The sequence below is a fragment of the Mus pahari genome, chromosome 15 (genome assembly GCF_900095145.1).
Source record: "Mus pahari chromosome 15, PAHARI_EIJ_v1.1, whole genome shotgun sequence".
Classification (NCBI taxonomy): domain Eukaryota; kingdom Metazoa; phylum Chordata; class Mammalia; order Rodentia; family Muridae; genus Mus; species Mus pahari.
Genome location: NC_034604.1, coordinates 18,139,989 through 18,155,004, shown reverse-complemented (window position 1 = coordinate 18,155,004; position 15,016 = coordinate 18,139,989). Strand labels below are relative to the sequence as shown.

General features: G+C 39.7%; 1 protein-coding gene across 1 annotated transcript in view; it reads right to left on the bottom strand.

The window, feature by feature from the left end:
* The window catches only part of Asxl3 (ASXL transcriptional regulator 3), a 181,035-nt gene that overhangs the window by 78,826 nt on the left and 87,193 nt on the right, over positions 1 to 15,016 (bottom strand). Inside the window, exons 6-8 of the mRNA XM_021214573.2 lie at positions 13,100 to 13,221; positions 2,603 to 2,720; positions 1,250 to 1,369 (exon numbers count right to left, since the gene is read on the bottom strand). Of these exons, the coding sequence (XP_021070232.1) occupies positions 1,250 to 1,369; positions 2,603 to 2,720; positions 13,100 to 13,221 (360 nt within the window). The remainder of the gene's footprint in view (positions 1 to 1,249; positions 1,370 to 2,602; positions 2,721 to 13,099; positions 13,222 to 15,016) is intronic.

Below are 15,016 nucleotides of genomic sequence, written 5' to 3'. Positions count from 1 at the left end.
TGACCACTGTATCAAATATGGGTGATAGGGATTTTACACACACACACACACACACACACACACACACACACACACACACACACACATACACACACTTTCACACTCACACACGTACACTCACACACACTCATGCATGCACACACTCACATGCATGTATACACACATGCACACACTAGCGCATGCATACACAATGATGCATGTACACACACATTATGTAGTTATATGTACACATTTGTGGATGTGAAGTCCAAGGACAGACATGCAAAATTGTTGATTCTTCCTCACTTTATCTTTTGGGAATAAGGCCTCTCATCAAACACAATGCTCACTAACTGGCTAGATTAGATGACTAGCAAGTTTCTGATGTGCTTGTTTCTATCCTTGCCCCCCAACCCCCCAGTGCTATGGTTATAGACATGCACAACCATGACCAGCCCTAATGAGCCACTGGAGATCTAAACTCGGATCCTTATCCTTTTGTGGTGGGCACTTTAGCTACCGAGATACTTGTGCACTCCATCCATCGGTCGTATTTTCCTATGATCTAGGTTATATTATCATTATCTCTATTCACAGGTGAACTCATTGGGTCCATGTCTCTGAATAAGGGATGCATGGGTGAGCTAGCTACAGTAGTCAGCTGAGGAAACACTAATGCTTTTCTTAATTCTCATACTTCAGTACCCTACTTGCAGGTCCTTACTAAAGCAAACTCAAGTATTCAGAATAAAATCCACTGTTAACAGCAAGACCTTTGGACAATGTTCCCCAAATATTTCAGAGACTGTGTACTCTTTCGGTTTTATAGACAGGTACTACTGAATATTTCAAACATCTCAAACAAAGATCAAGGCAGAGCAGCCCCAATGCAGCAGCCCCAATGACAATGCATTCTCCAATTCAATGCACTCTTCCTAAGAGCATCATCTGCACCCTACCCTCATGTAGAATATTCCAGTAAAGGGCATTCACCAGGCAATACTGCACAGCACCAGACAGTATCCTAATTAGACAGGTAATCACTGGAGTAGACATTTCATGTTAGTTTTGCTTGTTATCTCTGCTTTATCCAATATTATTACATTCTAGCATAAGCTTGAGACTCAACTACAGCAAGGGTTCACAAGTCAGCATTTTTTTTTTGCTTAGAGAAATGAAGGATATTTTCTTTTTCCTTGTTTAAATGCTAAAAAGAAAAAGTTATGTTTTTCTAAAAGACACCCATCTCTAAAATGTGAACGGTACTCACCTAAACCAGACTTTTTTAAGCGTTTTAAATGCTGACTTGTTTGTTTTCCAGTGGGAGATTTTTGCCCGTGTTTCATTTCTTTATCTGAACTGTCTGCTTCCCCATTTTTAGACTCGGATCCTAAAAAAGGAAATAGTTATTATGCCATTATCTTTCTCTCCCTGTCCTTGACAAGAAACATCTAAAATTGTTTTAAGAACCACAGATATAATCTCCTTTCCTTTTCCCGAGTTAATATACTACCATACCCACAATCTGATTCCCTTATTGGATATAAGGAGAAAAGGCCAATAAATCAATCAGCTTGGAGAGAAAGCAAGAGCAGATGGCCTAATAGCAGAGTTTGACATGCAGACACTGGTCGAATAGCTTTTAAATAAAGGAATTGGATCTTTTGTAAAAATACATGAATAAGCTTCAACACTAGGTGCCATTCAGAGACAATATCAGAGAGGGGAGAGAGAGAGAGAGAGAGAGAGAGAGAGAGAGAGAGAGAGAGAGAGAAACAGACAGAGACAGAGACAGACAGAGAGAAGAAAGGGAAAGACCAGACCTTAATCAATAGCTTTATGCTGAAGCAGGAACAGAAAATGCAAACAGTAATCCACAATGAATTCAACAGTTCACAGCTGACACAGTGACAGGAGGTAATTTAGAAGAGCAGGCCAGCACTGCATGGAGGTGAGAAGAATATTGCAGGAACACACACACTCATAAAGGATTCTGGGCTTTGCAGCAAGTGCTGAAAAGCAAACTCACACAGAGAGAAAAACTGCTTTCGATAGTGTTAAGCACCAGCATGTGGTCCAGAACTCAAGTTCAACATTCAAGGAAAAGCTAGAGCAAGGACAACAAACCCATCAGCACCAGCACCAGCACCAGCACCAGCACCAGCACCAGCACCAGCACCAGCACCAGCACCAGCACCAGGACCAGCACCAGCACCAGGACCAGCACCAGCACCAGCACCAGCACCAGCACCAGCACCAGCACCAGCACCAGCATCAGCACCAGCACCAGCATCAGCACCAGCATCAGCACCAGCATCCACCTCCTCACACATTCTGACATTAGCAAATTAAGTCATTTCAAGCTGAATGGGCTGGTGTCTTAAACACAGTAACAGGGAAATACTGTTTTTTAAATCAATGAAAGAAACAAAGACAGGCACACATATAGAATACATATATACATTATAAATATATGTACATATGTATAAAACAGAACCTCACATGAGAGTATCTTTTCAATTTCAAGAGATTAAAAAAAAAATGCAAGCCATGAAGCCTTCTCAGTTCGTGAGGAAGTCATCTCCGAGAAACTGGCCAAGCATACAATATTATAGCTCTTTACCTGAAGGCGAATCCGACTGCTCATCAGACACCTTTAATGGTGTCAAAACAACACGAGGGACAGTCTTGTTCACCATCATTGAGACTCCATTTCTTCTTTTCTGCTGCTGCCTCAAAGCCTATAAAACACGATAATAAAATATAACATAAAAATGTATCCACAATGTTTTCTGGTGATTGAATTACATGATCCACTTGCTCATGACTATCTTCAATTCCACAGAGCCCCTGATCTGTTAGGATTCTTGGTAATCACCTTTGTCCATTTTCCCTCAAAAGCATAAAATTGAGCTTTGGCAAAGGGGTTTAAGCCTGAGACCATTTTCGGTCTAATTCTGATAACAAAACACCACAGAGTGGTTTATTCTACCTTAGCAGAGTGGCTTGAAAACCGGTGGAACTTGATACTAGGGCTCCCAAGTAAAATAAATGTAAAATAAATGTTTCGAAACCAGGATAAAAATATATATGTCTGCAATTCTCTCGCAGGTGCTTCGTCTCCAGTGCGCTGCTCAGTCAATCAGTTAACACCGGGTGTCATCAGTATGTAAGGCGTGTAAGAACTACTGTATTGATGCATTCACTCAGCCATGGGGAGCGCTGCACAAAATCACCGAACATGGCAGGAATCATTTATTTCTGTGAAGGGAATCAGTCTTAATCTTGGAAAGCTCGCAGCCCTTGGCTTCTGTCTGCTTGACTTTGGCATTAACCTTCAGAACACGAACAGGACGGGGTTTGGGCAAATCCAAGAAAAAAAATAGATAGAAGAATAAATCTCTTCAAATGGGAATGCTTTGTGTTTCATAAATGAATCTGCCATGGCGGCGATGATATAATAAAAGGTATTTAAAAGTTTTGAAATACAGTTTTATCTAGTGGATCACTTTATGCAGAAAATTACCCGTAATAAAAAGGGTTTTAAGCACACAAAACAGGAAGAACCATTAAAACCTGAAGCTGCGAGAATGCTGACATTCCTCAAAAGGTTAAAAGGCTGGCCATGAACTGTCTCAAACCTTTTAATTCCTGGATTCTGTGCATTTTCTACTAATTTTACAATGTCTCAGACATATGATTAATGTGCTTTGAGCAACAGTTGTTAAAGTCTCCAAAATAATGCCTTGACTGCATATTACTTGGCTGTCAGAAACAATGTGATTCTATTTACATAGGCTATGAGCTGTATGTTTGGCTTGTTGACCATAAGATTTAGAAGTCATCTAATTATAGGAATGAAAAACTAACCCTCATATAGAGGAGAGATGGCAAATTCAGATGAAATTTAAAGCTACATGACAGAAGGGATAGTTGAGGGGTTTATTATAAATGATATACTTACTACAGATAACATGCTAGGATTCTTATATTTATAGAGTTTTTGTGAAGTCCCCAGCACTGCTGAAGAACCTGAGATAGAAAGATTAATAGTCTGCTATGCTTCTTCTCACTGTTAGCCTGCTGTCAATATTATATTTAATGAGGCCACATGTGCTATAAAGTATTTAAGAATTTTCTCTTTCTTCAAGCCATGTATATATAATTAGACATAAATTGTCTAACATACTTGCATAAATCTTTCTCATCTTTTATATAAGAACTCAAAGCACTCTATAGACATTAACTTAACAATACAAGCGAATCAGGCAAAGCAGCGCTTCCAATTATAACTAAAGCCTTCTTCACCCACTGTGTAAATCTCCATAAAAGAATAAAGGCAGCCAGTAAATACAGCAATGAATCGCTACCAATTTCAATTCCTCCTGGCAAAATATTAACTTAAAATATCCTGTGTGTGTGTGTGTGTGTGTGTGTGTGTGTGTGTGTGTGTGTATGTGTGTGAAATTAGGAGCTTATGGAAAGTGTTGATTAACTTCAAAAGAAACAACTAACTAATGGCCTAGACCTTCAATTATAAAGTCAATGATGTCCTGCTTCTTTTTAATATCTGTGGTCAATGATGATGATGATGGTGGTGGTGGTGGTGATGATGATGATGATGATGATGATGATGATGATAAACTTTACCCCCAGGTTCTAGAGCTGAAAGGATGCTACAACTAAATATTTAACAACTGGATAGAAATCATAAAATACAAGAATAAAAACCTTAGCTACTGTGAAGTACTGTCAGGTAAGAATTAAGAAAATACTAACATAGAGTCTATTCAAATGATATTTCAAAAATATGTAAGTTTGAGCAATACCTCTCAACCCAACATTTTAAAAAATGAGGAAATGCACTGCTATGTACTGCAGGCAACACAAATTAAATACCCACCACATAAGAAACAAAATTGTTTTAAGTAGAATTGAAGCATAAGTGGTCCTTTGCTCTGCCCTTGCAAAACAACTATTGGGCTGGAGAGATGACTCAGTAAGCAGGAGCACTTGCTATGCAAGTGTAAAGACCTGAGTTTGAATACTTAACACTGGTTGAAAAGCCAGACATGGCCACACACATGCAAATAACCCAGTGTTGTATGGTAGAGTCCTATTGTAAAGGATGAAAGCAGAGAACAACAGGGGAACCATTTCCCCTTGGCCTTCATGTGCATGCACACAGGCACATGCTCTGAACACATACATGTGTATAACACACACACACACACACACACACACACACACACACACACTTGTATTTACTTCCAAGCAACACTAGGAGGGGCAGACAACAAAGAGGAGATCATATCTGTTTCCTTTAACATCAGATTATAAACTGGAGAGCTGATGTCACAAACTACAACCCATCTCTTTAGACCCCATCAGTAGCTGTCCTGTAGAATCCAACTTACTTTCCAGGAGCAAGAGTTTATTTGGTGGTGGACACTGGGTACCTTCCACCCAGAACACAACATTATCAGAAGAAGATCAAACAATTTGTTTCCATTGCGAATCATTAGATATCTCAGATGTCTGTAAGGGCACTTGGACATGCCTCATATCTACTACGCACTTGGGTCTCTGGTGGCACAGTTTATTCCCTTCAGGGAAACACAGATTGACTTTTGGTAAACAGTCATTATGTAAGTGCCTGCAGTTATGTTAGAGCCAGAAACTCAAACTGGCTATTTGTCCACTCTTCCCAGTTCTCTGGAGAGCACTGGTGGTATAGAAATGTAAGACAAGAAGAGAAGAAGAGACTGAAGTGTGCAAGTGCCAATGTATTCCACTGAAGGAGCTGCCTCAGCAAATCTAATTCTTGTTTGCTTATCTCTATAAGTGCTTGGGATTAAACCCAGGCCCCTAAACAGTCTATACAAACCAATACTGGGCCACATTTCACCCCTTTGTAGATTATATTTTGATACAAGGTGTGACTACGTTTCCCAGGTTGGCCTCAGACCTATAATCCTCCTGCTAACAATGTCTGATTCAAATTAATTTTTAGGTCTTACTTTCGTGCTTTTAAATAGTGTGTTAAAAAAGGAACAGACTCCATCCAAGCTGAGACCATGAGCTCAGCAGCATGTGATATGCATCAAGAGTCTCCATGAACTCATCTGGATCACTCAGTCCTCTGAGGTCTTGGTGGCTCAAATCAGGAGGGTTTGCTCAAAGAGTTTTGGAGTTTTTTGAAAAAAAAAAAAAAAAGGAAAAAGAAAAGGAGATGTAGCATAAGGATATAATAGAATTTATTCTTTCATTTAATTTATTAAAATATGAATCCCCCTTAACTTGAAAAACTATATCTGTGTGATTGATCATGGGAAAGGGATCAGGAAACTGGTTTTGGTGCCTATGAATGTGTGTGTGTGTGTGTGTGTGTGTGTGTGTGTGTGTGTGTGTGTGTGCGCACACATATATATGTTCCCTAAATGATGGAAAATTCTTTCCCATTGTGACATCTTGGGGACATTGTTTTGTTCTCCATTAGCCCAGGGGTGGCCCTAGTAATTCATCTATACCAAGGTTCAGACCTCCGTGTTTGCTTCTTGCTCTTACTTCTTTAGTCTACATCCATTTTAGGAGTACAGTACCAATGATGTACCTCTAATTGTCTGGCTAGACGCTACTCTGAAAGGCAAGCAGATTGTTTTATTGAACAACTCTACATCCTTTCATTTTAAATCCAGAAGTAAGCAAAGCTAGACCCTCAACAAATAAGGAGATGGCAAGTCTAGAATAGCCTAACACTAAATGTATTTTCTAGCTGGTCCTATGTACAAAGCTCTACATCTGGTTCGCAATGCCAGTGACAGGAGGTGCAGTGGTTTGAATGAGAACTGATTCTATTCTTAAGCATTTGAACACTTGGTCAACATCTGGTGGCACGGTTTGGGTAGCCTTGGGTGCTGCAGCCTTGCTGGAGGAAGTATATCACTAGATGCCTTGTAATGTGTCTAGTTACTCTCTTTGCTTTTGGATCAAGATATAACATCCCAGGCTGGAGAGATGCTGCAATGGTTAAGATCATTTGCTACATTTTCCAGAGATGCTGGTTCAATTCCAAGGATCTACATGGTGGCACATAAACATTTTAACTCTAATACGGGGCTCCAGGTGCACGAGACATACAACTGGTGCACATACATACATGTAGGCACAATATTAACGTACATAAATACAAAATTACATAAAAATATCTCCGTGCAAACTAAAAATAATATCATACTAGTTTTAAGATGGCTGTGTCTTTCTATGACAGGGAAGGGAAATTGCTGACTGAACATGCTTTCTCTACAGAACAATACTGTGATGTTTTCTTATGAAAAAGAAAGGAAAAACATTTATATATAAATATTTCATTTTAGATAGAAAGCTTTCCAGAAAATTCTCTCTTTAAAAGGCGGGGGTGGGGGGAAGACCTGTTCTCTACTCTAATGGGAGTAAATGAAATGAAGCTGCAAACCAGGAGCTTTTGTGTTGACTTGGCACATTAAACAATAAACATTCGCTGTATTTTAATTGAGAAACATCAGCAACAATGTATCTTAAGAATATGCAGAACATAGTAAGCCCTTTATTGAAAATCTGAAAATATCACAGACAATGAATGTTAACATTAAAATAACTAGAAATGTAAGCACACATGGGGGACATCTTTCTGCACCAGGGACTAATAGCAAGCACTGTGACAGGGAACTACAACCACCACGACAACACAGAAAAGTATCAAGACTTTATCTCTTCTGCTATGGAGCAAGGGTAAAGGATGTGCAACCATCCTGAGGAGACTGAGAAATCAAATCAAGGAAAGCATCATGCAGCTATGGTCAGTACCACACCGCTGCCAGAACACAACACACCCTTCTTTTGCCTATCACTTTCTCCTGTGGGTTAAAATTCCAGAATATAGCCTTGCTTAGCTTCTTTGAAAGTTCAAAAAATATAATCATTCCACTTGGTCTTAGGATCTTAACGACTAAATACCAAAGTAGAAAAGAGACAGGGCACAAGTAGACGATTCTGAGAATGCTTATGCAGAACAACACCCCTTTCATTAACTAATACTGTTATGACTTAAAGGTAAAAAGAATTCAGGTATTTTGGAGAAGGAAAAGGCTCTACCCAACAGCCACGGCAACACAGCTTCTGTATAGTTCAGCCTACAGCTGTGATCACAAGTGTTTAGGTCAGAAAGTATGCTTGCTATAGTACTATCCTGTCCCAAAGGGTCGGAGCTTAGACCGGGATGTCATGTCTGGCTTTGTTTATGAGAGCTTTGTGTTTGTTTTTAAATATTTGTGATGCAAAGGTGTCTAGGTTCTTAGGAATTTATTTTCACCTGCTTCTTTCTAATATAGCTATATTGAATCAGAACTCTCTCTTTCTCTCTCTCTCTCTCTCTCTCTCTCTCTCTCTCTCTCTCTCTCTCTCTCTCTCTCAAGAGGTTTATTAAACAAAGCAAATTAAAAGTATATTCTTATATCCAGAGAGCTATTGGAACATGCTGACCCAAGGAGGCACTAGCAGCACATTGGGTTGTGTTATGGGATTGTTTTTAAGTTTACATGAATATTTATGAAGTGGGTAGATATTCATGGAGATAAGGTAATTGTCTCTCCCAAATCATGGTAGAACAGACTCTATTTTAGGGCATTTCATCCCATTATCCTCTTGAGAAGTCTACAAGGAAGACCTAAACCATAATGCAAATAACATAATAAAGCTGGGGTCCTCTGAGGATTCGGACTGTTTTTAGTGCATATGTGTGATGATGAAGAAAGCCCCCTAGCACCTGGGTTTCTCATAAAGCTGGTAGAACTAACTGCAGTTTCAGAGATGCTTTACCATAGAGGGGCAAGGTTGAGAATGTAGTTGTATTAAGTTTGTAGGGGTGAATGCAACTGAGCATGAGCCGCCAATACAGGCACGTAACACGTAACAAAAGCAATCTGTTTTGGAAATGGTATCCCAGGGAGCATACTTTGTTGCCTTCCTAATGCAATAGAAAAGCTCAAGTCTGTAAATTTCCATGACTTCATGAAATTCCCAGGCAAATGGGTGGAACTAGAAAATATCCTGAGTGAGGTAACACAGGGACAAAAGAACACACATGATAGGTACTCACTGATAAGTGGATATTAGGAAAAAAGCTCAGAATGCCCATCAACTTATAGACCACATGAAGCTTAAGAAGAAAGAAGACCCCCCCCCCCAAAAGTGTGGATGCTTCAGTCCTACTTAGAAGGGGGAAAAATAATCATGGGAGGTAGAGAGTGGGAGGTACTTGGGAGGAAGAGAGGAAGGGGAGAAGAATAAATGGGGGCAGGATCAGATGTGGGAGGAGATGGGGGAAATTGATCAGAGGTGTATAGCAATGGGGGATGGAGAACTGGTGGTAGACAATAGAAAGTCCCAGATGCCAGGAAAGCAAGATGCTTCCCAGGACCTAATGGGGATGACATTAGCTGAAATACTCAACAAAGGAAGAGAGAACCTGTAGAGAACATATTCAGAGAGAAGGCATAGTCCCCAGTTGAGGGATGGGGCCACTCACCATTCTCAAAATTTCAACCCAGAATAGCTTCTGTCTAAAAGAAATACAGGGACAAAGAGTAGAGCAGAAGGGCAGAGACTGTCCCACATGGGGATTCATCCCATATGCAGCCACCAAACCCAGTCACTATTGCAGATGCTAAGAAGTGCTTGCCGACATCCTTACTGATACAGATGTACATGCTTGCAGCCAAACATCGACTGAGCATGGGGACCCCAATGCAGGAGTAAGGGGAAGGACTGAAGGAGCTGAAGGAGTTTGCAACCCCATAGGAAGAGCAACAATATCAACCAACCAGACCCCCCAAAGCTCCCAGGGACTAAACCAACAACCAAAAAGTACACATAGAGGGATCCATGGCTCCAGCTGCATATGTAGCAGACGATGGCCTTATCTGGCATCAATGGGAGGGGAGGCCCTTGGTCCTATGAAGGTTTGATGTCCCAGCATAGGTGATGAGGCAGGAGTGGGTGGGTGGGTAAGGGAACACCCTCATAGAAGCTTGGGAAAGGGGGTGGGATAGAGGTTTTTTGCAGGGGAAACTGGGAAGAGGGTATAACATTTGAAATGTATATAAATAAAATAACCAATAAAATTGTTTTTAAATTTTTCCAAAGTTTCAAAGCAGCATGATATACTTTATGCTAAAAGGTGGTATTAATGATGAAGACAGAATCTAAAACTGCAAGTTTAGAATCAAATGTCATCTTTGAGAGTCATTGGCTTGATGGTCCTGTACAAGTTATGCTGATTCTTTATGCCTTGGTTTACTTGAAAAAACAGGCATATGGCTGAGATGGTGACACCTGTGAGACATAGAAGCAGTAGAATGAGGAGTTCAAGGTCATCCTTAGCTACAAGCTAAGCTCAATCTCAGCTTGGACTGTATCACAAACAGCAGCAATAAAGAAAACCTGAAATGGACCTGAGTGTTTTCATAGTTCAAAGGATGAGTCACAATGGAAACATCAGTTTATACAATCATCATTCAAGTGATTTAGCTGGCTTAGGTGCTATGATTATGATTTATGTGTATATACAAACACATGGAACATATATTCACATACATGAAATCATGAATAGGCATATATTTACATGTTTACATGGTATTCATTGATAAAAATTATATCTAATCATACTCATCAACTGTGCAAAAAAATATGAAGGTACATATTGCTTGAGTTACAACATAAGTGCCTTTTGTTGAGGCAAATTTTCTAATGCTATCTTAATGCATCCAGCAATCAATTACCAGCAGTCCAGGTAAAATTCTGTAGAGGGTGCCTTTCTCCTGAACGTTATATACAATATGAATTAGTTATTAAAGGGACATTAGCATATCTGATCTCTATTGAGTTGCTTCTACTTGGTTACAAGTTTGCTACTTGGTTACAAGACAAAAGTTAAAAGAAAGGAATAAACAACTCTCTCCCATAATTGAGAAGCTCACATGACACACTTCTATAAACAAGCTTTAAACTACAAGCAATGAAGTTATGTTTCTCATGGATGCATGATCCAGAACAAAAACAGAAAGAAAAGAAAAAAAAGAAAAGAAGAGAAGAGAAGAGAAGAGAAGAAAAGAGAAAAGGAAGAAAAGAAAAGAAAAAGAAAAAGAAAAGGAGAAAAGAAAGAAGAAAAGGAAATAAAGAAGGGTGGGATGAAGGAAGGAAAAAAGAAAGTAAAAGGAAAGAAAGGAAAGAAAGGAAGGAAGGAAGGAAGGAAGGAAGGAAGGAAGGAAGGAAGGAAGGAAGGAAGGAAGGAAGGTGACCAGCAACTCCCTGCTGAGTCAAGTTTATATAGCAATCATAATTGTATAGGGTTCAAAAGTCTAAAGAAAGCAAGAAAAAAATGTCACCAAGCATCAGAGCCATCAGAGTCAGTCTCTTCCCATCCATGCACAGCAGGACTCACAGTTTGCACATCCTTCAGACCACACACTTTGGAAGCATGCATTTCATTTATGATCCCATTTATGCTTCTTAAATGCCACAGCTACAAGTGTCCAATTTTGTACCCTTTGTTCTGTGCTGTTTAGTATTTTATTGCCTACATTCTATTTCCTATTTGCTGCTTGAATGAGCATTTGCTTGGGCTTACCTACCCACTCCATCTTTTATTTCCTAAATTAAAAAGGGATATCAATGCAGATCACAATTGTGCTCTACAGCATCTAAAAATGCTTCACAAAAAATCATGATATGAATGGTAAGTTATCCAAAGGAGATTGAATCTACACAGGAAAAAGTACTGTCAATACCTTAAAGATGGATGGAAGCACCATAACTTCAATAATTAATACAGAACAGATAAGTCACACAGCTCAACATTAAGATGTTCAACTTCCTTCCGGTATTTCCTGGTTTGAGGCAGAGAAGGTGAAATCTCTGAGTGCATGTAAGCTTGAGTGGTTATGATGATCCCATATGGAATACCAGCAGGAGGAGGGGGGTTGCCGACAGTTGAAGGCTAGCCTAGTATAAATTGTGAGAGTCTATCTCAAAAGAAAGCAACCAGAGTGAGCATGGCGAAGAGAGGCTGAGAAGGAAGAAGTCACAAGAGCCTCCAGGGGGACCTTGGCTGCTGTGGACAGTTGGCAAAGATGATTTCTCTTTTCTTAGTTATAAACACATTACAGGAATGGGAACTTTGTTCCTGACTTGATGTAACTGCTAGAAGAATGCATCGACCATGGATGGGTCATACAGGAGTGCAGGGTGCAGCTTACACAGTATAACTGGTACTCACAGCCCCATCTAATCATGGTACCTTTGCTTCTCTGCATAGTCCAGCACTTGCAGCACTTGCTGGTGTGGTGACGGCAGGCAACTCACACTCACTTAGTGAGGATTGTGGGGCAGCCATTCTCCATCACAGCTTCCTATAGGTTACCTTGACTATTCCCTAGGTCAATCCTATGTGAAAAGTATTCTCACTATCCCAGTTTCAATGAGACTGAAGAGATTCAGAGACAAAAGTGGTTTGCCCAGATTGTCAGAATGACCATTATTTAAACCAGGCTGTGTCAGTGCCCAAACCCAATATTAAAACCATTACCTCCACCACCATCAAAACACAAAGCTGAATAGGTCAAGTACCAAGGTCAGGTACCTTTTATGACATAAAAAGAAGATTCCATTCAGCATCAAACAATACCCACTGATAGATACTGTGGTAAGACCCAGACAAACAGGATGAACATAAACAGCATAAACCAAGATATAATGTTCAAATTATATAACACAATTGATTAACTTGATTAACTATAAGGAACACATGTACACATACATACACACACACACACACACACACACACACACACACACACGTTCTTGCATGACTCTAAGCACATTTCTAATTCTGTTTTACAACAGTTCTCAGTTTAATTCTTGCTTAAGTTCAATATAGAGTAAAATTATTTTATCAAATATTACAGAAAAAGTACCCCTGTTATTTTCTGAGTTTAGGTTCCTAGTTACCTTACTTGGTCCCCACCATAGCCTTAACCTTCTGTAGGCAGAACTGAAAGGTTGAGTAAGGAAGGTGGCCTCTTACCTGCTTCAGGGCCTTTTTGGTGTGCTGCTGGAAAGTAGATACCAGCTTGCTTTGCACTGCCGTGTTCGTAAGGCTGCAATCTCGAGTGGAAGATACTTCATCCGTTACCTGCTTCGTACACACTAGAAACAGAGAGAGATAATGATATTACTAATTTGAATTCCTTTTTTTACACCCACTGTAATTAACTCACTTGGAGCTTTTCTCCAGTTGAAAATGGATACTTAAAATACAGCAAAATAGCACAGTGCGAGGAAGCATATCTGGATTCCAAGAGAAAGGATCATTTAGTAACTGTGGCCACAGTTCCACTTGACTGCTGTATACATCCCAGCTTTCATTCCCACTGACAATTGGGTCTGTGCCCTAGGGCAAGTGGACCATATACCAACAGCCATGTAAGTGCCTTACAAGTCGGGGGTCAATAAACACTATGTCTATCTGCATATGCAGATCCTAATTAGGAACAATCTTAGTGAATGACATTATCTTTAACAAACCCAGGTCTACAGACTAAAAATGACTCTTGGACTCAATAGCTGGTCCCTAGAGAATTCTTGGAGGACCAGGCTGCGTTTCTCTTTTTATGGGCTAAGATCTATGATTCTTGCTATCAACTCAAGACAACCGTTTTGTCAAACAATTTATCCTTTGCAGATAGCAATGTGTTCTGTCCACTTTGTTAGATTTGTGCTTTCCTTCGGCTTGTTACATATGGGAAGTTTTATTTTCAAACACTGCTGTTGAGAACTGATGTCTTTCTGAAGTGAGTGATCCAGAAGCACAGAGGCAGTGCTCTGCCACCCATTTGTTTGGGACTTCCTCCTTGAGCCCTCTTCCAGCTAGGAAGCTCTGGGCAGGGATACGGAGAAGACCCTGCTATCCTCACACTAGAGGAAGGAGTGAGATTTGCAGAAGCAAAGTGAGGAAAAAGTAGCAAGACAAGTCATAGAATGAAGACATATGTCAAAGGCAGGAGGCAAGAGGAAGTTTCATGGAAGAAAATAACTCGAGAACATATTGTCAAAGCTTAAAACAAGGCTTTTTAAGGGCACTGGGTACAAGATAAGTCAAGACTATTTTCCAAGTGATGGCAACTTGGAGGGGAGGAGGTTCTGAACAGACTTTTTAAGAAAAGTACAGAATAGAGACTGTTCAGTTATCAATAACTAAGACATACCACCAATAAAAGAAATGAATAGTTATTGCAAAATGGATAGAGTCTTTACATAATATTTGCTTTTGAAAGACTTTAGCACATTTCACCTACAAATGAACATGTAATTCATTGGAAAGTTTTGTTTAAATCAGTGTTAAACAAGTTTTGTTTTAATACGGAAAGTAATTTGGAACCCCAAATGAACGAACATATTTAGCAAAAATGTTAATTACTGTTAATTATTTTTCTAGATACTTTACATATGGGATCTCAGCTCTTACACTTCGATTGTTGTACAGAGGGAACAGCATCATCTTGGTGTAAGGAAGAAAGAAAAGTAGAGACCAGAAAGGCTAAGAAAGTCACACAGTACTATAGACAATGACCTCACTCACACTGGGGATCCCAGGCAGTCCAGAAACTGTCTTCCACAGAAAGTACTGACCCCAAAAGTGAAGATCTGATACAGAAATTTCCACATTTTCATAAGTATCATTTAGCAACATGAGTTTGGATGTACTAAGTGGGAAGTTCATAGAGCTTAAAGGATTAGGGTATTCAGTAATAGAACAATGGAAGGGCTACAGTAAACTTATTTTGACAAGTGGTTCTTGGAAAGATCACTCAGTGCTTAAGAGCTCTTTTTGCTCTGTAAAGTACCCATGTTTGGTTTCCAGCATCTGGGATTTGATGGCCTATTCTGATCTCTGCAGACAAGTGTTCATACATGTTAATACACACACACACACACACACACA